This window comes from Lontra canadensis, unplaced genomic scaffold (genome assembly GCF_010015895.1).
Source record: "Lontra canadensis isolate GAN:19392208 unplaced genomic scaffold, GSC_riverotter_1.0 scaffold26, whole genome shotgun sequence".
Lineage (NCBI taxonomy): Eukaryota > Metazoa > Chordata > Mammalia > Carnivora > Mustelidae > Lontra > Lontra canadensis.
Genome location: NW_022631020.1, coordinates 2,407,964 through 2,434,159, shown reverse-complemented (window position 1 = coordinate 2,434,159; position 26,196 = coordinate 2,407,964). Strand labels below are relative to the sequence as shown.

Here is a 26,196-nt window from a genome sequence, read left to right as displayed (position 1 = left end):
AGGAGTTTGTCATAAGAATAAGAACTCTCACAACTGTGAGAGAAGCTAGGAGAAGTGAAGATCTGAAAAAGGAGAACTTTAAAATCAAAGAAAAATCTCTGACCAGTCTTGGTGTGGCTGAATGGGTAGACGCTTGCAAGGGAGATCCTGAAGGATGGCACAAGCAGTTGCACAGTGGGGCCATGAGGTGGTTGGTGTAGGAAGCCTATGGAAGGTTCCTGACTCCTCATGGCTCTTGGTTCTGGGAGTTTCCATGTGGTGTGGGTCTGAAGGCGCTGGGGGTCAGCAAGGCCGCTGGCAGCACCAAGATGCTGGTATAGAATGGGTGACAGGCCAGAGGAAAGCCTGCCCGCACCTCTGCATGTGTCTCAGCTCCTAACCAATGAGGACCTTCAGGGTGTAATTCAGCTTCAGTTCCAACTCCAAATCTCAAATCATTTGCTTTGCAGAACTCTAACCTGGCCCATCCAGAGGAAGGAATTCTGAGTGATGTCGCTCGCAAATTGACAATCAAACACATAGTGAAGCTGTAGCAAATTCTCACAAACTTCGTGACTAAAAATGACAGAAATGTATTCTCTCACAGATCTAGAAGCCAGATTTTTGAAATCAGTCTCAGTGGACCCAAATCAAGGTGTTAGCTGGGCCGTCCTCCTGCCAGAGGCTCTAGGGGAGACTCTGATCCTAGCCTCTCCCAGCGTCTGGTGGCTGTGGGCATTCCTTACCCTGTGGCTGTGTCACACTGCATTGTGATTTTGAGCTTCCATTTAAAAATCTGGACCCTTCATGCCTATTGACCTGTTTATTTCTGCCTTGACCTCTCAGTTTGGCCCATAGTAGATAAGAAGTCAGTGTTTGGAGAACTCTCCCTGGTCATGGGCTGTATCAGTCAGTATTATACTCCCTGATGTATCTGTCAGTGAACCAGTCCATCATTTCTACAGGCTTCCTCTACCTCCTCCTCCCCCTAAATTCCTTTTCTGCCCAAGTCAGCTGCAGTTGGTTTCTCTTGACTGCCATCAAGAACCCAGCCAAAATGCTGGAAAGTTTTAGAAATATTGATTGCGTCCTAAATCAAAACAATATCCCTTTAACAGTTTTGGTGAAAGAAGCTTTGTTTTGTATAAGAATATTATACTGCACCTTGTTTACCAGACTTCCATAAGCCTCAAACCATTTCTTTATTGGTAAAAGGGGGATACTTTCTTTTAGGGTCATTTTGAACATAGAATGGATTATTCAACCAGTACGTGTTGGGTGTTTATTTTTTGTCAGTCACTGTGCAATGTGTTTGGGATACATATAAAACACTGGAAAACATCAAATGAGTGTTTGATAAAATATGAGTGCTTGATAAAACCAACAACTAAAGATGTAGAATTTGAAATGATTGTCATAAGAATGAAACTGGGTAAATAAGAAGTTCAAAGCTTTTTGTATAGTGGTGCAAAGTGAAAGTATGGTAGGATAGATGCCATATTTTTAATATAATTTAGGAAGATAATCAATGCCTAAACGTACTATTAAACATCTATTACATGCTCTTAGCTGAGGTAGAGTGGGTGAATGATTTCCAAAAAGACAATATCTGGTCTCAGAAGACATAAGACACATGTACGTGAAATAATCATTTGAAATGTTTTGGAATTTGATCCTGCCAAATAAAGAAAATTTAAAAAAATACAAGTTTTAAGTGAAGGGGAAAAGACCCCGCTGTCATCCAGCTGGGCTCTGTGGGAAAAGCAACAGAGGGGGTATTTGAGCTTAGCCTTTAGTACTAATAGAATTTGAAAAAATATGTCTGCTGGTCATGAATGCTATTTAGTGATATTTTTCCCATTTGAGCTACTGAGGGAGTTGTACATGCTGATTTCACTGTGGCTGGGTGGGACCATGTGACTATTTCTAATGAATGAATGGAGAACAAAAGTGACATGTGTCACTTGCTGGTCAAGCACATGACTGCCAACATGAGTCTCCCTGAGCTCTCTTCCTCCCCTGGCATGGCAACCAACAGCATTGAACATGGCTACTTTGCCTGCTGACTCTGTAGTGTGTAAGATAAGGCCAGCTTCGTGCTACCTCCTGAGAGGCACCTGACTTGCACAAAAAGTAATAAGTCTTTGTTGTTTTGAGCCACTGAGAATTAGGGGTTGTTTTGTTACTGTGTATAACCCAACTTATTCTTACTGACTCAGCACTTGTGGAAGAAAAGGCAAAAGGGAAAGCATAGTTGTGGGAATGTAGAATCTTAAGCATGTCAAATCCTTAAAAAAACTAAATTTTGAAAGGAAGTACGTTCAAAAAAAAAAGGCGAAGAAGCCCAGATTGCAAATTTTGCATGTCCGAGTAAGAAGTAGGGACTTCTTTCAGGAGCTTGGTAGTGGTTTTGAGAAGTTAATATGATGATTCATATAAAGGCAGTGGTCCGGGGCATTCAAGAAGGGAGCCCTGCCAGGCTTCTGCAGAGTGCAGATGAGATGGGGGAAGAATTTTCCTAAACTAGGAGCATTCCTCTCTTTTAAATCTCTCTCTCTCTCTCTCTCACACACACACACACACACACACACTCACACACTCACAGAACAAAACAAAATACATGCTAATCTGGGCGGAATTTATAGATTCACCTCTAACCATTTGAGCTATTGGCTTAATATTTTAGACTCAAGGAAAAAGCTCTTGGACCTCTGATTTTGCATTCATCATGCTTGAGTAATGGTCCTTGTTAGGCCTGTAATAATGTCCTCTTTTTTTTAAAGTGAAGCCTAGTAATAAAATTTTTATTGTAATCCGATGCTAACATGATTCTTCCTAACTAAGAATTATGTTTGGTGGATTTAAGCAACCCCAGAAAATATTCAGGCTAAGAATTTAGAAAAAGATACATTTGGCAAAAAGAACACCCTTATGGATGAATGTTTTAGGAGGATTTCCTAAGAAATGCTATTTCTTATTCAGTCTTGTCTTTTACTTTTAAATTTAAAACTAGTAGTTTTCAACTTTTAATTTCTTTAAGAATCCCCTGGTGACACATTTTTTAAAAAATACAGAGTCCTCAGATCTGCTTCAAAGTGATTCTAATTCAGCATAAATTGGGGAGAAGCAATATTATGGACTAAATGTTTATATTCAGCCCCCAAATTCGTATGTTGAAACATAACCCCAATGTAGAGGTAAATAGGAGTGGGCCTTTGGAGGTGATCATGAAGGTGGAGACCTCGTGAATGGGATTTGTGTCCTCATAAGAAGAGATGGCAGAGAACTCTCTCATGCGTCCCACCCTGTGAGGACACAATAAGAAGACAGCCGTCTATGAACCAAGAAGTGGGTCCTCACCAGAAACTGGATCCACCAGTACCTTGATCTTGACTTCCCAGCCTCCAGAATTATAAGAAATAAATGCTTATGTTTAAGCCACCCAGTCTGTGGTATTTTTATTATGGCAGTCTGAATGGACTCAGACAGGGGCTAGGAGCCTACACATTAAGAAGTAGCTCAAATCGGAGATGCCTGGGTGGCTCAGTGGGTTAAAGCCTCTGCCTTCAGCTCAGGTCATGATCCCAGGGTTCTGGGATTGAGCCCCGCATGGGGCTCTCTGCTCTATGGGGAGCCTGTTTCCCTCTCTCTCTCTGCCTGCCTCTCTGCCTACTTGTGATCTCTGTCTGTCAAATAAATAAATAAAATATTTAAAAAAAAAAAAAAAGAAGTAGCTCAAATCATGTATGTAAGAGGTCTGCAGACCACACTTGGTGGGACACAGTACTGGCCCTGAGCTTCTAGACTTGACCATAAACTTTGCGAAGGTGGGGCTGTGTTTTAATTATCTTGATAGCCCTGGCCCTAATTATGAATCCTAGCACATTCAAGGCAGTGATGAATAGGACTTGTAGACACTGACTTCGCCGTTAAGCAGGCCTGGATTTATATGTGGGCTCTAACATTTATTCGTTCTGGGACAGAGGCTATAACCTCTCCAAACATGGCATGGTCTTCTGAAAGTTGAGGATAAGGGTGCCTTCCTCGTGAGGAAGAGGGAGCTTACAAGAGGTCATGTTTCCATACAGCCTGTTATAGTGCCTGGGTCCAGGGATTCAGAATGAAATCTTGGTACTATTAGGATGGTATTATGACTGACAAACAAGAATGCTAGTTAGGGGTTCTGACCGGGGAAGAAATGCCAAGTAAGAATTAAAGTTCCTCTTGATGAAGGACTGAGATGGCGTCCCATACCTTGCAAGGCTGAAATCAGGTCAAAGCTGATTTGGAGAAGGTGGTGTAGATCTGGAGCCACAGTGAGACATCATGGTTCCGCCACATGAGGGAAGTGTATATGGTCTCACCACGGTGGCTTTCTTTGAAGGTCTGCTGGCCCTTTTTTTTTTTTTTTTTCAAAGATTTTATTTGAGAGAGAGAAAGAGCAGAGCAAGAGAGCATGAGCAGGGGTGGGGGAGGGGCAGAGGGAGAAGGAGAAGCAGGCTCCCCTCAGAGCAGGGAGCCAGAACTGCTGGCCCTTTTTATCAGGAAAGTATGGCTTCCTCACCTTCTGGGCTCAAACCAATTAATTAGAAATCCCTCTCCTGGGGCGCCTGGGTGGCTCAGTGGGTTAAAGCCTCTGCCTTCGGCTCAGGTCATGATCTCAGGGTCCTGGGATCGAGCCCCGAGTTGGGCTCTCTGCTCAGCAGGGAGCCTGCTTCCCTCTCTCTCTCTCTGCCTGCCTCTCTGCCTACTTGTGATCTCTGTCTGTCAAATAAATAAATAAAATCTTAAAAAAAAAAAAAAAAAAAGAAATCCCTCTCCTTCCTTCAGTGAGGGAGACAAAGATGTGGAAGAGAAAAGGAGGAAACAGATCTATTTCCTCCCCTCGCTGGGCACAGGGAAGTGCTCCATGAAAGGTATTCATGTGAGCTGTTTTCATTTATGATGATGATGATGATGATGATTATCATCATCATTCACTATAATTCACTGTTTCATTTTTATATATGTTTTGTATGTTGTTATATGTTTTTATGTGTTTTATGTTTATTATTCACATAATAATGCACTGTGTTTGATGATGATGATGATGATGGTCATCATCAAACACACTGAATGATGAGAAAAGCTGACCTTCATTTAATGCTTATTATGCGGTAGTCTGTGCCAAGATTTTTCCATCTTGTGCCTCACTAATTCCTCACAGGAAACCCTGTGAGCTTGGTACTATTTTTATCACCATTTAGAAACAAGGAAAGTAAAGCTCAGAAAGGTTAAATAATTTGTTCAAGTAAGTGGTATCACAGCTTGGATTCTGTCTAATGAGCAGATCTTCTTAGGAAAAATTTAAAAACGGATTAATTGTTAAGTTGAAATAGAAGGAAATAGGAGTTGCCCTGACTGTGGGGAATTTGCTTAGATGTGTTTTGGGGTGAGGGAATCTGCTTTGCCTTTATCTAATGGAAAAACTGTCCATGAAACACAAAACAAAATAACAACCAAAGTGTAGCAAAAGAGCTTAGGCAATTTTTCTATTACTCGTGTTGGTCAAAAATGAGAAATTACCATTCAGGTTTTCCTGCAGCTTAATTATATAGACCTCTGTGCTGTGAACAATACACTAAGTACTAATAATAGGGGCCATCCAAAACCAAATTCTCCAGAGACCTCCCAAATCCATCGGGTCTGTTTAGGACAAGCGATAAGGAAACAATGTTCTGTATGAGGGAGCAGCAGGCCCCTATACAGTGTGAATCTTTTCCTTGTTAATGAAGCAAAATGAACATTTTTTGTGGTGTAAAACCAACAGTAGAAATGAAAAGCCATTCTTGTTACTTACCTTGGGGCTGCAAAGGAAATCTCTTTAGCGGGTTAGCCAGGAAGTGATAAGAAGGCACCATCACGAGACCCAGCCTTGCTCTGCTTTGGTGGAGAGGAGTCCAAAAGAATGAGTCCTATTTTTAAAGGGCCTTTCTACTTCTGATACGATTTGGGCCCTGTTCCTAAATCATCCTAGAATCAGAATAGCAATTCTTTTTTACCCACTTGGCTGGTGTGTTAAAGAATCGTTGGAAAATGTTCAATAAATGTCTGGAGCGCTATGTAAATGGGAAAAGTACAGTTATTTGTAAAAAGAATACCAAAGAAAAAGCTTAATATTATTCAACTTTTTTTTTATATTAGGAAGCAAATACATTTGTTATAATGTACCAAAGAGTGGAATTGCTTCATAGACTAGAACATGCAGTGGCTCCAACATAGTAGGTATGTAAGTATCTGTGCAGTGAATTAATGAATAAAAAACATGAATAGGAGTCCTCATTAAAAACAAATTAGAAAGTTGAACACATATAATAAATAACCATTTGTACCTCCCACTGTAATTTAGTCTTTTTACACCCAAAGAAAGCTTTGTGTAAGATATAAAGAATATCAAAGCTTGAAATCCAAGAGGGAGGTGTGGGAGAACCAAGAAAATGTGGGTCCCAAGCCCGAGTCACAGCTAAGCTAGAAGATTTCATTTCTATTAGATCAGAAAGAATATGCTCAGAATAAACTTAGGTCATGGGGGACTCTTGGTCAGAGAGTGCACATGCTTGGGGGGATAAGCTCTACCAGGTTGGCTGTCAGAATCGGGGTCTGGAGGGTAGGCAGGGGAGCACGTATCCTTCCCCAAGTTTTCCATGCACTGAGAGAACTTCATTCCTCTTCAAGGTCATCTTTGGCTCTAATGGCCTGAATTCAGTGGCATTCCAATCCTGACTCAGCTAAAGAAGCCAGCTTCTTGTCCTGGGTTGCCCCAATCCACCACCCACAAGAGATATTTGTTTGCATACCACACGTTACTGATGGCTTGGCGTAGCAAGGAGGGTTTACAATACAGAATCGCAAGAGATCAATTTAAGAGTTAATATCAGTCATCTCTTTTCTGCAAATCTTCCAACCATCCTGCCACCGGAAACTTCCTTCTGGCCAATATTTCCCAGCAAGCCTCTACCACAAGGCCTCCACTAAGCTAGAACAGTTCTTTCCCCAAGAAGAACTTGGAAGTTGAATCTTGAAATTAATCTTTCAGCATTTTTTTCCCTCCTCAGGGGCACATAAGAACAATGACGTTTGCATAGAAGGTCAGTTTGCCTGCTAACTCTTGTCAGCTTGCTAACCTTTTAACCTTCAAAACTAGAGATATCAGTTACTCCCAACTACTAGGTGAAGCTCTGCTCATTTTCAAATTGTCAATGAATCATGGAATAACTTTTGTCCTAATTACCATGTGTGGAGGGTTTTCCCACACCACCAAGTAATTCTCTGCTACCAGCAGGGTGTGCTACAATTCAGCTCCATTCTGATACCATCTACCTGGAGAGAGTATCAGATCCCACAGGTGAAGGGCTCAGTCCTCCAAGACTGCTTCCCCCACCCTTCCAGTACCTCTTCAGACACGAGCTGCAAGCCCAGGCTGTTACCTGTGCTTCTGAGCAACTGACTACACAAATCAGTTTCCCTCCACATCTTCCTTGGGTTTAATTAGTTTGATAGAAAGGTTCACAGAACTCAGAGAAATATTTTACTTACTAGATCATCAGTTTATTATAAAAGGATATGACCCAGGAACAGTCAGGTGTAAGAGATGGATGTATAGGGCCAAGTATAGGGAAGGGGCACGAAGCTTCTATGGTCTCTCTAAGTAGCCACTCTCCATGTATCTCCTCATGTTCACCAACCCTGGAAGCTCTCAGAAATTGGTCTTTTTTTTTTTTTTTTAATGGTGGTTTCATTACACAGATTTGATTGATTAAATCATTGTCCACTGGCAATCGAACCCTTCCCTCCTGAGTGGTCAGGTCTGGAACTGAAGGTCCAGATGAAACTACACACATGGTTGGTTCTCCTGTAACCATCTCCCATCCTTGGGCTACCTAGGGGCTTTCCAACAGTCACCTCATTAACATAACAAAAGACATCCTTAGGGGCTCATCACTTCAGGAAATTCCAAGGTTTTAGGAGCTCTGTGCCAGAATTAGATGAACACCAAATATGTATTTCTTATTATAAATGACAATATCACAGATGGTGTCTTTTCTCCTTCTGAATATGAGGAATTATCTTTGTATTTTAAAATGAACACAAACATACACTCACACACACACATACACACACACACACACACACACACACACCCTTCTTTAAGCATTGGAGATAAATCTTTGATACCCTGATTTAGGATTTGCTGGAAGGTTTCATGTTTTCAGTGACTCCTGCAGATTTGAACTTGAAGGAATAGGATTATCAGCTTCTTATCTTTAGAGTTTCTTTAGGACTCAGGGCCTGCTTCCTTTTTACTTACGTTGGATGTTTTCCAGAATATAGATTTTTTTTTTCCAGAGAGTATAAAAGGGTTAGATTTCCTGAGTATACCAATATTTTTATTCCATACTCAACTGATAGTTTGACTAGATAGAAAATTCCACTTTTAAAAGTAATTTTCCCTCAGAAATTTGAAGTCACTGATCAATATTTCTAGCATTCAGAATTCAATAAGAAAATTATTAGCAATTTAATTTTTATTTTATCCCATTTCTTTTTAGATCTCTCCTTTCTGGAAGCTTTTGGGAGTTTCTCTTTGGGGCTCTAAGGTTTATTTACAGTCCTTGAATTCCACAGGACTTCAATTTCAAAATTCATGTTTTTTTAGGTTTAAGAAATACTCTACTTTTACTTTCATTATTTCTTCCTGTAATTTCATGTTTTTTTCTTTACTCTCTGTTGGCAATTTTTTCTAGACAGATATTGAACTTATAGAAGCCATTTCCTTGTCTCTTAATTTTTCATATTTTCCATATCTGCTTCCTCCCCATCTGCCAGGTTTCCTGAATCCTATCATTTATTCCATCTAATGATTTTTTTCAGGTCAAACACATATATGAATATAAATCAATTTCTAAAAACTCATTTTTTTCCCTATTATCCCATTCTTATTTAATAGATGCAGTAACTTTTCAGGATAGTCAGAATAATACATTTTGTTGATTAAATTGCCTGTTTGTCCTAGGCAGTTGTCCTGTTTATTCATTTTTTTTCCCTCAAGTGTTTAGCAAGCCTTAATGGTCCATCATATTTATACAAAAAAACTAGGCATATTAATGTGGGTAGCTAGTGTGGGTTTCCTCTACCATTGTATCCTTCTATTTCTCTAATAAATATCTCCCCTGCATTAGTTTTCCAGGGCTGCTGTAGCTGAAGTACCAAACACTATGTAGCTAAAACAACAGAATTTTATTGTTTCACGGTTCTTCTAGAAGCCTAAATCAAGATGTTGGCAAGCTTGATTCCTTTTAGTTGTGTGAGGGAGAATCTGTTCCATGCCTTTCTCCTAGTTTCTGATATGTTCAGACATTCGTTGGTCATCTTCTCCTTGTGTCTTCGCATTGTCTTCCCTTTTCACATTGTCTCTGTGTCCAAATGTCCTCTTTAAAAGGACACCAGCCATAGTGGATTAGCCATACTGAAGACACTAATGACCTCATCTTAACTTGAGTCTTTACAAAGACATGAGTGAGTTCCAAATAAGGTCACATTCACAAATACTGGGGGTTAGGATTTCAGCATCTTCTGGGGCAACATAAATCAACTCTTAACACCTCTCAATGGGAGATCAGCAATGGGTTTTGATTTGATTAGTGAAGACAAGTAGTTGGGCTGGTGAATTCTAAATTGAGAAAGAGGAGTCCTGAAACACCTCAGCCCCTACCCCAGCCCATCATGGCAGATCATTTAGTCATTTAATTTCTTTAGAAAGCAGGTTCTAGCATGGTCAGATATGTTGCAATGGATATTCTATGAGAGGGGAAAGATGACAGACAAAGTGTTCCCCTATTTTCTCAAAAACATCAACCTTTGCTATCTTGATCAATTTGGGCTATTGTAATAAGATACCATAGACCAGGTGGCTTAAACAAAAGGAATTTACTTTTCACAGTTGTGGAGGCTGGGAAATTCAAGACCAGGGTGCAGATTTGGTGTCTGGTAAGGACCTTCTTCCTGATTTACAGAGAACTATCTTCTTGTTGTATCCTCACATGGTAAAGAGAGCAAGCTCTGGTCTCTTTTTCTTCTCATAAGAGTGCTAATCCCATTATGGGGGCTCCACTCTAAAGTCCTGCCTTCTAATATCATCTCAATTGGGGTTACAGTTTCAACATGTGAATTGGGGGTGCGGGGGCACAAACACACAGTCTACAATATTTGCCTTCTGCTGAGAGATGGGAAATTCCATCTTTTTATGACCTTGAGTGATTTTAAGTATACAGATCAAAATATATTTCAAAAATAAACTTGACTAGATGTGATTTGTCCAAAAGCAAAATGCCCTGGGATCAGCTAAGGGTATGTTTCTCCCTCCTTACTGCTTGACCTCCTCTTTCACAAGATCTGCCTCAGTCCAGCTGCCTTCTGGAAGGGCAGGGCTGTAAGTCAAGACCAAGCTGAGGACCCTCATGTGTACACCTAAGTCCTAGACTAAACTTAAATCCCAGGTCATGGCCAAGGTGCTTTTACAAGTGATGTCCCATGAGAAGGTCAATGTTCTGACGTTGCATGAATGAAAGTATTCTGGGATAGATGTGAGACAGTACAGAAGTAACACGCAAAGTGAAGAGGAAGGATTTGAATAGAATTCCGGATTAGAACTGAAAAAAATACATGACCCGTTAGGTCATGTATTTTCCAAAAAAAGAAAAGATTTAGGCAAATTAAGAGAAACTATGGCTACTTAAACTGGGAAATAAACTTGAGAAACCACTGAAATGCAAATCAAAACAAACAAACAAACAAAACCACCTTTCAGAATGGCTAGAATAAAAAAGACACGAAGTAATAAGTATTAGTGAGATTGTGGAGAAAAAAAGAACCCTCATGCACTCTTGTTGGGAATGCAAACTGGTATAGCCACCGTAGAAAACAGTATGGGGTTTCCTCAAAAAATTAAAAATAGAACTACCCTACCATCCAGCAATTCCATTACTGGATGTTTACCCAAAGGAAACAAAAAATTAGTTTGAAAAGACATATGCACCCCTATGTTTCCTGCAGCATTATTTACAGTGGCCAAGATACAGACACAGCCCAAGTGTCCATTGTTAGATGAATGGCTAAAGAAGATGTGTGAGATATGGATATATATCATTGAGACTTTGAGATATATATTCATATATATCTTTTAATGAAATATTACTCAGCCACAAAAAAGGATGAGCTCTTGCTGTTTGTGACAACATGGATGAACCTAGAGAGTATTATGCTAAGTGAAATAAGTCATAGAAAGACAAATACCAAGTATTTCACTTATATGTGAAATATTAAAAAAAGAACAAGCAAACTAATAAAAAACCAGAACAGACTCATAAATACAGAGAAAAAGCTTGTAGAGATGGATGAAATAGATGAAGAGGATTAAGAGGTACAAGCTTCTAGTTATAAAATAAGTAAGTCACAAGGGTGAAAAAGCATATGGAATATAGTCAATAATATTCTGGTAACTTTGTGTAGTGGCAGATGGTAACTCCACTTATCATGTCAAGCATTTCATCATGTAGATGAATGTTGATTCGCTACGTTATATACGTGAAATTAACGTAATACCACTCATCTTTGAACAACACAGGTTTGAACTGCACTGGTGCACTTGCTGGTGGATTTTTTAAAATAAATGAATGGGTGGTACTGTAAATGTATTTTCTGTTCCTTGTGATTCTCTTAGTAGCATCTTCTTTTCTCTAGCTTACTTTATGGTAAAAATACAGTATATCATATGTACGACACATAAAATACGCGTTCATCACCTATTTATGGTATCAGTAGGGCTTCTGGTCAACAGTAAACTTTTCATAAAGTTTTGGAGGAGTCAAAAGTTATAAACGGATTTTCAACTGTGCCAGGGGTGGGTACCCCTAACCTCTGCACTGTTCAAGGGTCAGCTGTATTGTCTGTCAGTTAAACTTCAATATCAAAAAACTTCAAAAAACACTCTAAAAGAGTGTTAGTTAAAAATGTACAGACTTTACATCAAGGTTCAGTTCCACTTGCATTTGGGGGATATGCCAAGCAGTGTAGGATTTCATGAGAGAGAATTTGTTTTTCCATAGCACATCTCCTGAATCGAAGGCAGAACACTGGCCTTTCCTGAACCAGGGATTTACTCTACCATAATTCTTAATTTCAGAAATAAATGCGAATGTGGAAACTCTGATCAGGAGGAGCAATTCAGCTGTCCTAGCTGGTGTCCCCCCTCCTCCCTCAACCCTCCTTGTGTTGCCAGTTCTGGAAGGAGAAGGGCCACATCCCCAAAATGCCATGGAAATACACTGCCCTTTGGCAGTAAAGCTGTTACCAATCCCTACCCTTCATTGGTACTATGTCACCTCTAGAGAAAAGGTGGTTATCAAAAGCTATTTTATATCAACACTCACAGGGGCTTTCTGAGTTGGTACAAAGATGATTTTAATATTTTAATGAATCTGGGAGTACTTCCATTCTGTTCCCATATTTTGCCCCAGGTAGGGGTGAGAGGTGTAATTCTCTTCTGCCAGAGCTCTCGAGAAAGTGGTTTTTCTGGTCCTTATTTGCTGAAACCTCCTTTTCTGCCCAGGTGCCACAAGAGATCCTACCCCTCTCTTTTGAATTAAAATACCCGCCTTCCTTGCAAGTGTCTTTTGTGCTGTAGGCTGCAGACATCAACAGCATAAAACCCTCAGCAGGAGCTGAAAACCTCCAGGACTAATGGCTCCAGCAACTTCCCCCTGGCCCCAGGAAAGGGTCACTGGTTTTAACTTTTGTCTATCAGCCTCCTTGGCTGTTTTTGGGGGTGCACGATGTGGTGGAAGGAGGCAGACAGCCTTTAAAATGCATTGGAGGTCAATGTATTCCATTATATACACACTGCTTCAAATTCAGTTTTAACCTTTGATGAAATGTGCAGTGTTGGGATTTTTTATGCTAGAGCAGACACGGGAAATCACAGGTGCAACTCATTTTGGTTTTGACTTAGAAGCACGGCAGGCCCTGGAATTTTTATAAGAAATCCTCTCTTTACCTTGAGCATAAAGTGTCTGAAGTCTGTAGCTTGTCTCTGTAACACACCTTAATAGGTAATATTGATTTGTGGAAATTAATTACTAGAGTAACAGTACTCAGCACTTGCCTAGTGTTTGGAAAGATTTGAGAGCCCTCTTGTGGCTGTAATAAACCCCAGCTGAAAGCTGATGAAACTCTTCTGGCTGTTGTTTTTTTTGTTGGTTTTTTTTTTGTTGTCGGTGTTTTCCTTTCTCTCTTTTTGGTTATATTCATTTTCCTGTGGTCTGGCTTTGAACTGGTTTTCATTTGAGATCAACATCATCATGTTTCACATCATATCAATGGAAGACTTGGGAATGGGAGCGTTGTCAATTTTTTAAAAGACGGACTACTTTTTTTTCTTTTCTTTTCTGATTATTAAACTCAAGTGCTTACTGCCAAGAGAAATAGTAAACGCAGAGGGGGCTTGCTGAGGGAACTTCACAAAGCAAGGGCACTACCGTTGCATCATTTTGCTTCTTAAGGGATGTGTTCTCTTATTTTAAATCCAGGTACTGACTTCACAGAGGTAAAGCTAACTAGCAGCCCCCAAGCTACATTTATTTTGAACATCTTAAAGATTATTTTCTCTGATTTACATATTGCAAAGTGGGAAAATAAGTGTCCTCATTTGAGTGTTTTTAAATCTCTAAGAAATGCATGTTGAAAGCTATTACCTCTCTGATGCTTCAATCACGCCCGAAGAAAAATATTTGCAACTTAAGGTCACCGTTGCTCCACACTTGAATTGATGAAGGGAGCACCCAAGGCAAAGTTTAGACAGAACGAATTGATTTTTTCCTGGGAGATTTAAATTATTATGCATATATTTGTCTAAGTTTCTGTCATTGCTTTATTAATTAGGCAGAATTACAACAATGCTGGAGAGCCCGTTGCAGCTGGAAGGTCCCATGCAGGGTCCACGTGATAAGCTGGGCTTCTGGAAGGAGCTCAGGCTGTTATTGTGAATAAGTGGGTTTTGGAGAGAACCTGATGGGGGCTCCGTGTTACTTCCAGCATAATTTGGTTTCCCTAGATTCGTTTGTGGAGTGACATTGGCACCCAGTCACAAATGAATCACTAGCCCTGCCTATTGTTCCTAGCACGGAGGAAAATGTCATATACATGCACTGAAGAAGGAAAAAAGAAAAAGAAGTGAAAGCAGAAACCCCTGATGTTTGGACCTAGATAGGACATAGGAGAGTTAAAGATGGTGTCTGGTCTGTTGCCCTTTCAATGCTCAGGTGCAATTAGCAGAAGCGGCAGTTACATTGCCTGGTAGAGACTGAGAGAGGTAACCCTGGCCAGGAGGAGACGTGATGCTGGCCAGGGCAGGAGGCTGAGCAGCAATCATTTTGTTCTGTAGGAGAGGGGCATATTTCTGGCTCTAACTCCATCTTTCTCGGTCTTCATTAATATGAACTTTGGCAGTGTTGAGATCCCTGAAGGATATCCACAAAAGGCTTGCAAGGGCTGTATAGAGGGACCCAGGTTCCTCAGGGGATCAAATAGTGGATAAAGGGAAGTTTCTCCTTATAGAAGCATCACAGCTAGCAAATGAAGCAGTAATGATAGAGTTGGAATATCACCATCTTGCAGTCCTTTAACGATCACCGATTAATGATCGGCAGGCATCACAGAAAAAGAGACCACCGGGCATTATGTGACTCCAGACTGAGGTCCACAACACTGTTTACTTAGAAATCCCAGTGTAGTATTTCAGAGTGATTTCTTTCTTTCTTTCTTTCTTTCTTTCTTTCTTTCTTTCTTTCTTTCTTTCTTTCTTTTTTTTTTCTGCAACTTTAACTATTACCTGAAGGTATATCCACATCCGGGCATTTCTGGCTGTTTCTTCTGGGTTCCTCTTTTCCATGTGTTTCAAGAAGAAAATGAGCTAATGCAGAAATTAACAAAACATCCCGTAGAATCAGGTGCAAATTACCTTGTTTCTTTCTAGCTTGGTGACATTGGAGCAAAACACAACAGTGTGGGATCTTGAAAGCAGGCTACACAGTCAACGCCTTGGGATTAAGGCTGCAGTCTTGTGGGCGATTACATCCCAAGGACCTAGCACAGTGTTTGGCACAAAGGATGTAATCAAAAATATTTTTAAATAGAACAAATCAATGAATAGAGTGGCTAGAGAAGAAGAGAGAGGTCTCACTGCCCCTGCCTCTGAGTTGTTTTACCCTGGGATCATCCTTTCGTATCCTCAGGTGTCAGTCTCCTCATCGGTAAAATTCTGCTATGATTTAAAAAAAAAAAAAAAAATCTGCTATGATGTTGTCCTTTCCTGAGGATGAAATGAAATAAGGAATGAGGAAAGTATTTTCAAAACTGTAAGCATGTTCACAAATAGAAAAGCATTCTCCTTTTTTTTTAAGTTAACACAGTTTGTTTAATATTTAAAACCTCACTATCTTTGGGTCATTTCTGAGGCTCTGATGATCACGAAAGATGGACAGTTGTTGAAGGGAAGGGTGTGCATGGTGTGTGGAGTTCTTCCTGTCTGAAGCTACCACTGGGTCCTTGACACTTACTATTTTATCCTGGCAACTCTGTAAAGTAAGCATGTATACCCTGGCTATTTAGATGAGGAAACCAGGGCTCCCAGAGGTCATGTAAGCTAACCAGGTCTCACGAAGAGTGGGGTGCATCCGAAATTGAAAGCCAGATCTTTCCGACCTCAAACCTATTCTCTTTGCATAGCACCTCAAGGGAAATTTCCAGAATGCTTGGAGGATGCCATGTCCAAATGAGTAGAGCTTGATTTGTATTTTCTCGAATCTGCTCTTCCTAAATAAAAGCCACCTGCAGGATTCAGCCACCTCCTTTGAACACATTCCTGAGATTTCGTAGCGTTGTGTTCAGAAAGACTTATTTTAAAGCCAGAGAAAGAATTATGGCATTGCATGAGTTCTGGCTTATCTGAATTCTCTTGTGCCGCAATTTCCAACCATCCATTATTGTCCAAAGCTTACTACAGTTTTTGGCTTCTAGGTTCCTCAGGAGTGTTAAAAAGGAATGCAGCCGCACTGCAGTCTTTCCCACTAGTCTCTGTAGCTCAAGTGCAAATTTGTTTTGCGGTTTCGTGTGCGTGCTGGGGTCAGGAGAATTATTTCTGAACTACTAAGCTGTGACTACCTAGAAAACCCGCTGGACGCATAGACTCCAGAGGTTGAGATAAGCCCTCTGCCCTCCCCGACCCTACAGAGTGTGGCCTCACCCTCATTTCCTGCTGCCCCCCACCCTGCCAGGTAACCACAAACCCCTCACCCCAAGATGCTCATTTTGCTTCTAGAGCTTTGAATTCAACAAAGCCTGGACCATTGCAGCCTTCGCTCACAAACTTTATCTCTAAGACAGCCTGACTCCTAGAAGAGGCTAGAAGGCTATCTGAACTCTCTTTGGGAGATTTTCGTGAAATCAGACATCATCTAAAAGCCTAGTATTTTGTTGACTGAATGCAAGTATAGCACTGAGTAAGGGTACTGGGTCATAGATGACACTCCATACACGTTAGTCATTATATTGCTATTAATACTGACTTTTGTGCTACATGGAACTTTGCATGTTTTAGGCTAGCTTGCCCCATCATCACTGCCTGAGGGATGACCTCCAAGTCACTCTTTCTTTGAGAACTGGCAAGCGATGGAATCAAGCGGGGATCTCTTGGGTATTTTGTGAAATATCCTAAAATGATCACCAAGTCCTGACAACAGAATCTAGGAAAATCCTAACTCAGAAGCATCTTTTATGGAAGAAGCACAGCAAAACCTGGACAGAGAGGACTTTTTTTTTTAAGTTCCTGTACTATTTTAGGAAAATGTGTATCAAAGCTGTCAGATAGAAACCTAAATATTGAAACACGTGCCTTGCTCTTAAATATCCTGATTCACTTCTCCTTTCCAAACTGGCTAGAGCAAAAACAATGGCAACGGCAACACCTCGTTGCTTCTAGGCTGTGTAATTCTCACATTTGCTAAAAGCAACGCCTGGGAAATTAGCTAAGAAGAGAGAGCCCGGCTGAACACGCATGGGCCTGATAACGCAATCTGAGTGTTCTATCTGCTGTTCTGCTGTGCACGGCTGGGATCAGAGCCGCAAGTGAGACGGAATTGGGCCTTATCTCACTCGGGGGCGGCTCCAGGCTTCAGGTGGGTGCCCCCACATGCATAAACCACAGCTTTGCAGAGCAGAGCAACTCGAGACGTCCCCGCACCCAAATCCTCGGAACCAAATGATCACGAAGTCCCTGAATAATGCATGAGTGCTGGACCCTCCCCAGCGCCTCTGAAACTGAACTGGAAGGAACTGTACTCGGCGAGATAGCAAAAGCAAGCCCCTGGAACGTGCATTCCCTGAAATTTATTCCTGCGGCAGCCACCTGGGGGAAAGTGAAAGCAAATACAACAACCACCTGAAAATCATGGCATTTGCGTCAATCCGAGGCTCCCAGGGTTCTTGTCCGTAGAAAGCAGCGACGTGACCGGATTTGAAATGTTATCTTATTGATAAATACTACCTCTTCCTCGGGAGAGGTTGGAGGGGGAGTTGATCGTCCCTGCGAGAGGACCAGTAGGATCCAGAAGCTGCTTATTGCACGCTTGGGTTTGGTTGTTTGGGAACAGTGTGCGGCTTCCCGGCACTGAAGTTAGTTGACCTCTAAGAATGCTGCCTCCCGCGAGGCTGTTTCTCCGAGGACTGACCCCAGTATAATCCGGGGAGGAACCTTCTGTCTTTCTGATCCGGGTGTCTCCTTTCATCGAGCTGCAGTACTGATGAGTGGGTTTCGCCTCTCGTTTGACAGTCCAGCTGCTGGTTAAGTGCAAAATAAACAGATCTTTCTGGAAGAATGTTTGCACAACACTGTGTCACAAGCCCCACCTGCCCAGGTGCCCCAGGAGGGAGCAGAGCCTGCTGCATGGCCCTGCCTGGGGTCCAGGTAGCTCCTGATGGCAGACCCCGCCAAATGTCCTCTCCTAGGCTAACCGTGGTCAGCTGTATTTTGGCATTAGGACTGGGAAATCGGGGCAATTCTCTTGACTCGAAATTCTACTCCCAACAATGTATTCCCTGCATAAATATTTATGGTTTAGGACAGTCACCAGGATTACTGTTTGTAGTATCCTCCTTCAAACAGAATCAGCCTAATTGTCCCAAACCAGGAGATTAGTCACATAAATTATGGCCCATCTATAATTGGAATAATACACTCTTAGAGAAGAATATGAAATAAAATCGAAAAAGTGTTCACTCTGTAGTTTTGACCTTCAAATATACACGTTAAAAGTAAAATGTTCCTTTATGATCTCAAATCTCTAAAAGAAGAAATAGGTATTTAACTGTGGTTATTTGGGAGGGAAGTGAAGTGATTATAGATAATTTTAATATTTTTTTCTCTTGTTGTTCTGCACAGTTCCTATTTTCCATGTTGAGTTTCTAACTGGGAGATGGGGGAGATCACAGATTTAAAAAAAAAAAAAAAGCCAAACCAGCTACATCTAAAAGGATTCTCCCTCTAAAGTTATCAAGTATGCAGGCCAAAAAAAAAAAAAAAAAAAAAAAGCGATGAGAAGCCTCTCTCCTCCTGAGGGAAGCACCCTGAGATGTAGGCATCCTCCCCCCCTCTATCTTAGTGATTGAAAAGAGTCAAGATCTCAGGGTAGTATGTAAAATAAAAATGCCTTAGCCAGAAGGGTCTGGCTGCTTTGTTAAGTCGCCGTGAGGGGGGAGTGGCGGCCATGTAATGGGGGATGTGTGGCTTCTGTGAGAAGTAAGATAACCACCCTCGCATTTGTGTCTCCATTTTCTCATCATAATACTGGACATCCTTGGAACCAATCACTCTGACAGACACCATTGTCAGCTGCCGAAAGTTCTTTATTACCATATTTAACAATCATAGTTCCCAATTTCCCATTTGCTTAGAACATCATTCTTAAAATCGTTAATTTATTTTCAAGGCTTGAATAAAAGGCCTTTTCATCACTGTGTCAAAGGGCAGTCTGATTGCCAAGCTCTAACTGCCGCAGTTCCCCCTATCAGATACAGGATAGCGCCAATAATACTCTTCGGAGATAATGAAGAATGGGGAACTCATAATGAGTGTGCGGCTCTAAAGGGAGTCAAGAAATTAATTCCATTTTGAGCATTTGGAAAATGACTCCAGAGCACAGTACAGCGGGACAAAGGGGGAGCTCAGTTTCACTATTTGAAAATGCACACAGCAGCTTGTGTGTAAGATGTACACTGTTAAATGTCTGAACTGAAGATCTCCTTCAGATGACCCTCAAATCTACCTGACAAAGGCTCACAATGTTCTTTGTGGGATACTGAGCTCTGGTAAAACTTGATTATCTAGGGGAAAACTCTGCAGGGCAAGAGGAAGATGGGGAAATTGATTATTTCCCATACATTTCACAAGGTCTAGGCTAAGAGAAACCATTAGCCTGGGCAGCTTTTGTTGGTTAAGTCAGCAAGTTTGGTTTCCTGGGACATGACTATCAGAATCCCTGAAATAGTAGCTGATAAAATATTTATTCGTGCCACAAACACTGAACAACAGAACATCCATGTTGTATAAGGTCATGTATCATATGATCTGGGGGATAATGATTAAGGCATGAAGACTGTTCAAGGGATAGGACAGTCGCTGGTCCCTGCAATGGAGATAAAACACAAGGGGCACAAGTTTCAGGGGAGGAGAAATCCCTTCCTCAGAGGACATCACCAAAGGTTGGCTGCAGGACTTTCTACTTGAGCTGGTTTTTCGGAAGGCGCAGAACTGTGGACCTCGATGATATTAATTTTGCTGCTTGATTTTATGAGAGTAAGGCTAGCGGTGGAAGGAATACATTGAATAAATCTTCCCTGTCAATGTGGCATTTTATAGGCTCCTCCAGATGTGTTTTCATTGGCTAGGCAAGTGATAACCTCATAAAAGTAAATATTTTTTGAATCGCCACAGGCAGGGTGATTCCGGAGACAAATACTCCTCATTCCACCTTTTGATGAGCATACTAGCTCTGCCTTCTTTCTTTGAGGAATCAAGAGGGAAGGATTAGGTAGAAGGAAAGAAGAACATATAGAGGAGGAAAAGGTAGTTTGGAGCAAGCTGGCGATGCGGAAATGGGGAGGGAACAATGACACATGGTTGCGTGATACGAATCTGTCCCTGATTTCTTCCTTCCCAACCCTGACGGTTCTGGGCTCTTCTCCATTAGCCCTTCACCACAGCTACCAAGTGTCTGTCCTGGCTCTGCCTACTCTGTCCATCCTGAACCCTGTTGCCTAATGAATCTTCTGAAATCAACACTTCTCCCATTTTAGCGATTGACAGCTGTATTCAGAACTCATGATTGCTTGGGCTCAGCAAGCTCTTCTAGCCTTTGCCCTCCTACCAGCCATTCATCTATTAAGCAAACATTTTGTGAAATGCACAATGTGAGCTTCCTGGTCTAAGTAGACCACTCTGCTCTCCGTATGTTCTTAACTCTTCTCTTCGATATTCCTTGTCCACTCTTTACCTCCATAGCCCCCTACCCAGTATCTTTTTCTAATCTATCATCCTCACACCCATAAGACTTCAGGGCATTTTATTCTTTTTTTAACATTCTCCACATTTGCTAGAGTAGATCCTCACACCTAACAAACTCTCGAAAAGCGTGTGTTAATTAAATGGCTTGCTAATTAAAGAAATGAGCAATTATACAATGAACTGCTTGGTGAAATACAGGTTCTTGAAGCAGTAGGGAAGAAAACTAGTAAGCTTAACATTTTTTAAAAAGCCACCTCATTGCTCCTAATTACCCGTTGTTTGAAACACTCTTCTTTTTATCCAAAGTCTGTGTTGACTGTCTCCCTCTGGGTGGGGACCATCCCAGTCAAATGATGGATACATTTGTAGATTCTGTCTCTTTCTACTCTTTTCACACATTTTAGACAGTCAAAAATAAGATCAGATCCGTTTTAAAGGACAGGTGTATTTATCAAAGGCAAAATTAGCCTTAGTCATTAAAATACGTTCATCTTCTATGATGATCATCTCTTTTAAGGAGCATCAGGTGTGGAACTTCTGCCATGAACTGGACTTTGGGCGAAGTGTTCTGGGATGTGAGTCCAGTTATCAAAGAGGAGGTTCAAGGGTAGAGGTGACCGAGACGCTCAGATGCAAGTTAAAAGAGGCAGCAAGAGATGCAGTAAAACCCTGGAGACTGGAAAAGTCAGGCAAGATGGATAGGAGGCTTGAGTTAGGCCAGAAAGGACCAGGAAGTTTTCTGCAGTATGCAAATGAGCAAAAGACAAGGCAAAGATGGAGGGAAGGGAGTCACGCCTCCCGGCTGCATTTAGAATTTCGAGATAGGATTATCTCACAGTAGAGCAAGACGCTGAAGCAGCTGTGAAAAAGTGTGTGTTCTGTGCCTCTGGACTGGAGGACACTGCAATGGCCCCTACGATCATTATCCCTTAAAACGATCATTGAACTAACCAAGGTGCCCTGTTTCCTAATCTTCCCAAGTACACAGGTATTTGCCATCATTACCTCAGGACAATCATAAAGCGCTGCAATTGCTTTACAGATGCCCTTAAATGAATTCACCCAAACTCTCAGCGAAGTAGGTGGCAAACAGCCCACCTGCTGGATAGGACGCTGTCACAGACAAATGAAGCTATCTGTCTTGGAGACTGCTCTGGTCCCAGGAGATTGGTAGAACATTCCCTTAATGTGGCAGTTAACATTTCTTTCACTGCACCCAAATCCCTGGGTGCTGGCGATCCCCTCCAGGGCAATGTGTTAGTAAACTCTGAGTCCCCAATGCCTCACCCCGGGGCAGGGGATTGGCAAACATGAGGCTCAATTAACGTTTGCAGAATTAACGAATTCCTTTGCTGGGAAGCTGCTTGTCCTTCTCTGTTCTTTGTTTTATCTTTCACTGGGCTGTTGAGCAAGTAATGTCTAAAAAAAATTTGCAAATTCAAGTAGTACAGAACCCTCTAAGACTTCTCCCTAGAAACGGAATTGGGCGTTTGGAGAGTGGAAGAAAATGAGTTCGCATCATTTTGGAGGTTCATCAAACTGGAATAAAGCTGGTAGACAATGACCGTTGGGTGTGTGGCCTGGACATAGCCATCATTTCAATACTGATCTTTGGAGTTTTTTGTCTGAAACAAATGAAAGAAGAGAAAAAAAAAATAGAAATGAGAAAAAATGATTCCATTGATCAATTTTAGGTGTTTTTGCTTTATCTTCAACCCTGTTGGTTTATTTTTCCTATTTGTCTAACTTTCTATTTTGACTCCTTGGCAGAATTTAAACAAATAAACAAAACATACATGAGAATATATCTGACTTAAAGCAATACCAAAATATTATATGAGCCTCCGGAACCACGAGATGGGACAAGTTTGTACTTCATCAATATAAATGTCACACCACTACCTTTTTGTGTCTTGATGTCAGAGTTGTATTTACAAATTGATCTCTTATCTATTTGGCTGATAGACCTTGCAGACATTTGGGACTTATTTTACTCATGTACACATCATCCTCTGATTTGACTAGTCATTGTTAAATGCAACGTTACGTTGAATGAAGTTAAATTTAAAACCAATACCATTTTAAGCCAAGTCAGTTTCAGTCAGCCTTGAGACCGTGTAAATTTCCAATGGCACGAAGACCTCAGGAAGTCTATGGCCAATTTTTCCGAGTGAGACAAAAGCCACTAAGATTCCACAAACAGGTTCCAGATAACCCTTTATGTCATAAACCACTGTAGTTCTTGCCTCTAAAATCCTCCAGCTCTTATGACTGTCTTAAAAATCTGGATCATTCCTAAATCTGAGACACACGAATGAGGTTGAGACTTATCCATTGACCATCATCATCTTTCTTCCTTAAATCCTTTTTTTTTTTGTACTATCTGTTTTGCCCAGTTATAGGAAGATTATAAATTTTCCATTTGCAACTCCATGCAAAGATATCTCTGATTTAAATTCTTCTGTCTTAATCTGTTTGGCATCCTTAACCCACCTGAGCTACCTCACTGTGATCATTATTGCGTTTCTATATTTATTAGGCACTTGCTTTGTGTAATAAAAATCAGTCTCTGCTTGTAAAATTGAAACATGAACAAGTCCTGACGTAGGACCAAAGCAGGATTAATAATGATCTGTCATATAATATTCAGCCACAGTAATAGCCACTCCAAACAAAACTTTCCCATCGACATTTCCTCGTGGAGCCCAGAAGCCGTGTCAGTCCTTTTCTGCCTTCTCTACTGACCTTTCGGGAAATTTCCTTCCACTGATGAAATTGTCATTCTGTCACCGCAAAAGACAACAGAGTAATGCAAAATGATGATTGGCAAAAGCAAGGGCTCAGGCTGGCCTGTCTGTGGCAGTTTCAGCACGTTATTCTTTCTAATTTAAGGAGAAGCTGGCGTTGCTTAAGATACTGTAGTTCCCTTAGCACATTTCAAAACTGTCTGGCTAGACATTCAAAAGAACTGAAAATAGTAAATTTAGAGTTTTAAAATATTATAGTTCATTGATTCCTTTTTTAAAAGCAGCATAAAAAAGCACTACACCCTTAAAGCCCTATGTTTGTCATTGCTTTTAACTGGGTATTGATTTTTTTTTTTTTCTTAAGCCAGTTTAGCATGGCCAAGCGTGTTCCTTTCAGAGTTCTTCGGGATCATCTGTCTGCTCAGGGGACCTCTGAGGGTCACCCCTTGTGCCAGTGGTGGGGGGTGGGCACCCCATTCCATAGACAGGCTTTCAAATTATGAGAAGACTTTCCCTCATTTTAAATCAGTAGTTACTTTCCTCTAATGCTATGGGTTTGTCTTTACTTGTCAGCTTTTCCAATTCTCCTCTTGCCTCTTCACACTTTTCTTGCCCCTTGAAGCCAGAAACACCCTGATCTTTACTGGATCATCCTGAAGCTAACCATTTAAAAAATATATATATTTCTTCTCAAGGTTCCATTTGATGCCATTAGATAAGACCTACGATTATAATAACCACAGTACCTGACAATAGGCATTCAATACACATTAATTATATTTTTGTTTTTAAAATATCAATATGGTGCACAGGAAAGCACAGAGGCAAATCAGTGGACCTAGACTCCATTGCAGTTCAAGTATTAATTTGTTCTTGAATCTTGGGCTATATTTTCACCTTTCTCAGCCTCAGTGTTCTCAACTATAAAAAAAAAAAAAAGAAGTAATGATAAAGCCCATCTTACGAAATTGTGCTGAGGATTATATATGTTAGTATCGTGAAGTATCTATCACAGTTCCCAGTACATAGTAGCTCCTCAATAAATATTGCTCTCCACACACAGAAAATCTTCCCCCAACCCTACCTACCTTATAATCCGGAATAGCAGTGTCAACAGAAAAGACTAAGGACCTTTGGCTTCCAGCTTTGCCTTGTTTAGGCCCACACCCTTGGGTAAACCACTCCCTCTCCTTGCATATTTCCCTATCACATAGTCCCACATCTGCCACAAATAAAATATCGGTTGGGGAATAACTTTCAAAAACCTTGGTGTGTTTTCTTATTGTAAAGTATTATTTCCAGCAGCAATTTATCAGTGAATAAATGAATGTGCTGAAATGAATGAGTTACCTATTGCCCCCATCACGTCCCTCCCCACACCAGAGCAGGGAGGAGAAACTCAACAAAGGGTGCTGAAAACCCAGTCCACTCGTGTCTATGAAAATACGCACATATGGGAACATTAGTCTGATAGGTGTAAATGCAGGCAACCACTCTCACACGAACATTTGGCAGAAGAGCCCCTTGACTCAGTGCTGATACAAACACCATGGAGGTTCAGAATCCCAGAGCTGTCGTTGTCAAAGACTCACGCTCTTCCTTCTCATTTCTTCCAGGAATTTCTATTACATCACCATGTTACGGGATCCAGTGTCACGCTACCTGAGCGAGTGGAAACATGTCCAGAGAGGGGCCACGTGGAAAACCTCCCTCCACATGTGTGATGGGAGAAGCCCCACCCCCGACGAGCTGCCCACCTGCTACCCTGGGGACGACTGGTCTGGGGTCAGCTTGCGGGAGTTCATGGACTGCTCCTACAACCTGGCCAACAACCGCCAGGTGCGCATGCTGGCTGACCTCAGCCTGGTGGGCTGCTACAACTTGACTTTCATGAATGAGAGCGAGAGAAACACCATCCTGCTGCAGAGCGCAAAGAACAACCTGAAGAACATGGCCTTCTTTGGGCTCACGGAATTCCAGAGGAAGACACAGTTTCTCTTTGAGAGGACATTCAACCTCAAGTTTATCTCCCCTTTCACGCAGTTCAACATCACGCGGGCTTCCAATGTGGACATCAATGAGGGCGCTCGCCAGCGCATCGAGGAGCTCAACTTCCTGGACATGCAGCTTTACGAGTACGCGAAAGACCTCTTCCAGCAACGTTACCATCACACCAAGCAGCTAGAGCACCAGAGGGACCGGCAGAGGAGGCGGGAGGAGCGCAGGCTGCAGCGGGAGCATAGGGGTCACCGGTGGCCCAAAGAGGACGGGAACACAGAGGGGGCGGTCACTGAGGACTACAACAGCCAGGTGGTGAGATGGTGACCCCCTGCCCTCTCCTTCCTCGGGAGGGGGAGGATGAGCAGGCACACTGAACTTCTGTGGCGTTGGTGACCTTGGAGGTTGGTGGGTATCTGAGGACATCTGGCTATATGTGGCTTGATTTGGACACCTGCTTCCTCTTTGTCTTCATCCTTATCCAGCTGGAGATGATCTGTTGTCTTCTTTTTTTTCCCTCCTCCTGATATTTTTCAATCCTTGATATCAAGTAGGGCAGGAATGCATCCAATAGAGACGTCCTTAGGAGGTCAAGGAGAGAAGCACCAGAAAGGAAACAGTTCTCGAAGAGCTCCTTTGCAGCATCTTGGGAACCTCACAGAGACACACATGAAAAGCCAAATTATAGGCTTGGATGTTCTGCTGAAACTGGTCTGTTTCACACTGTCTTTGTAATGGAAATATTGGCCTGTCCAGAGAAAGGAAGAAAGAAAGAAGTCCCTCCCTTGGCTCTTGGCTCTCATCTTGAACCCTGTTTGAATG

General features: G+C 41.6%; 1 protein-coding gene across 1 annotated transcript in view; it reads left to right on the top strand.

Moving 5' to 3' along the window:
• The window catches only part of HS6ST3 (heparan sulfate 6-O-sulfotransferase 3), a 586,504-nt gene extending 560,627 nt beyond the window's left edge, over nucleotides 1-25,877 (top strand). Inside the window, exon 2 of the mRNA XM_032864139.1 lies at nucleotides 24,993-25,877. Coding sequence (XP_032720030.1) covers nucleotides 24,993-25,701 — 709 coding nt within the window. The 3' untranslated portion in view covers nucleotides 25,702-25,877. The remainder of the gene's footprint in view (nucleotides 1-24,992) is intronic.
• Nucleotides 25,878-26,196: the final 319 nt, after the last annotated feature.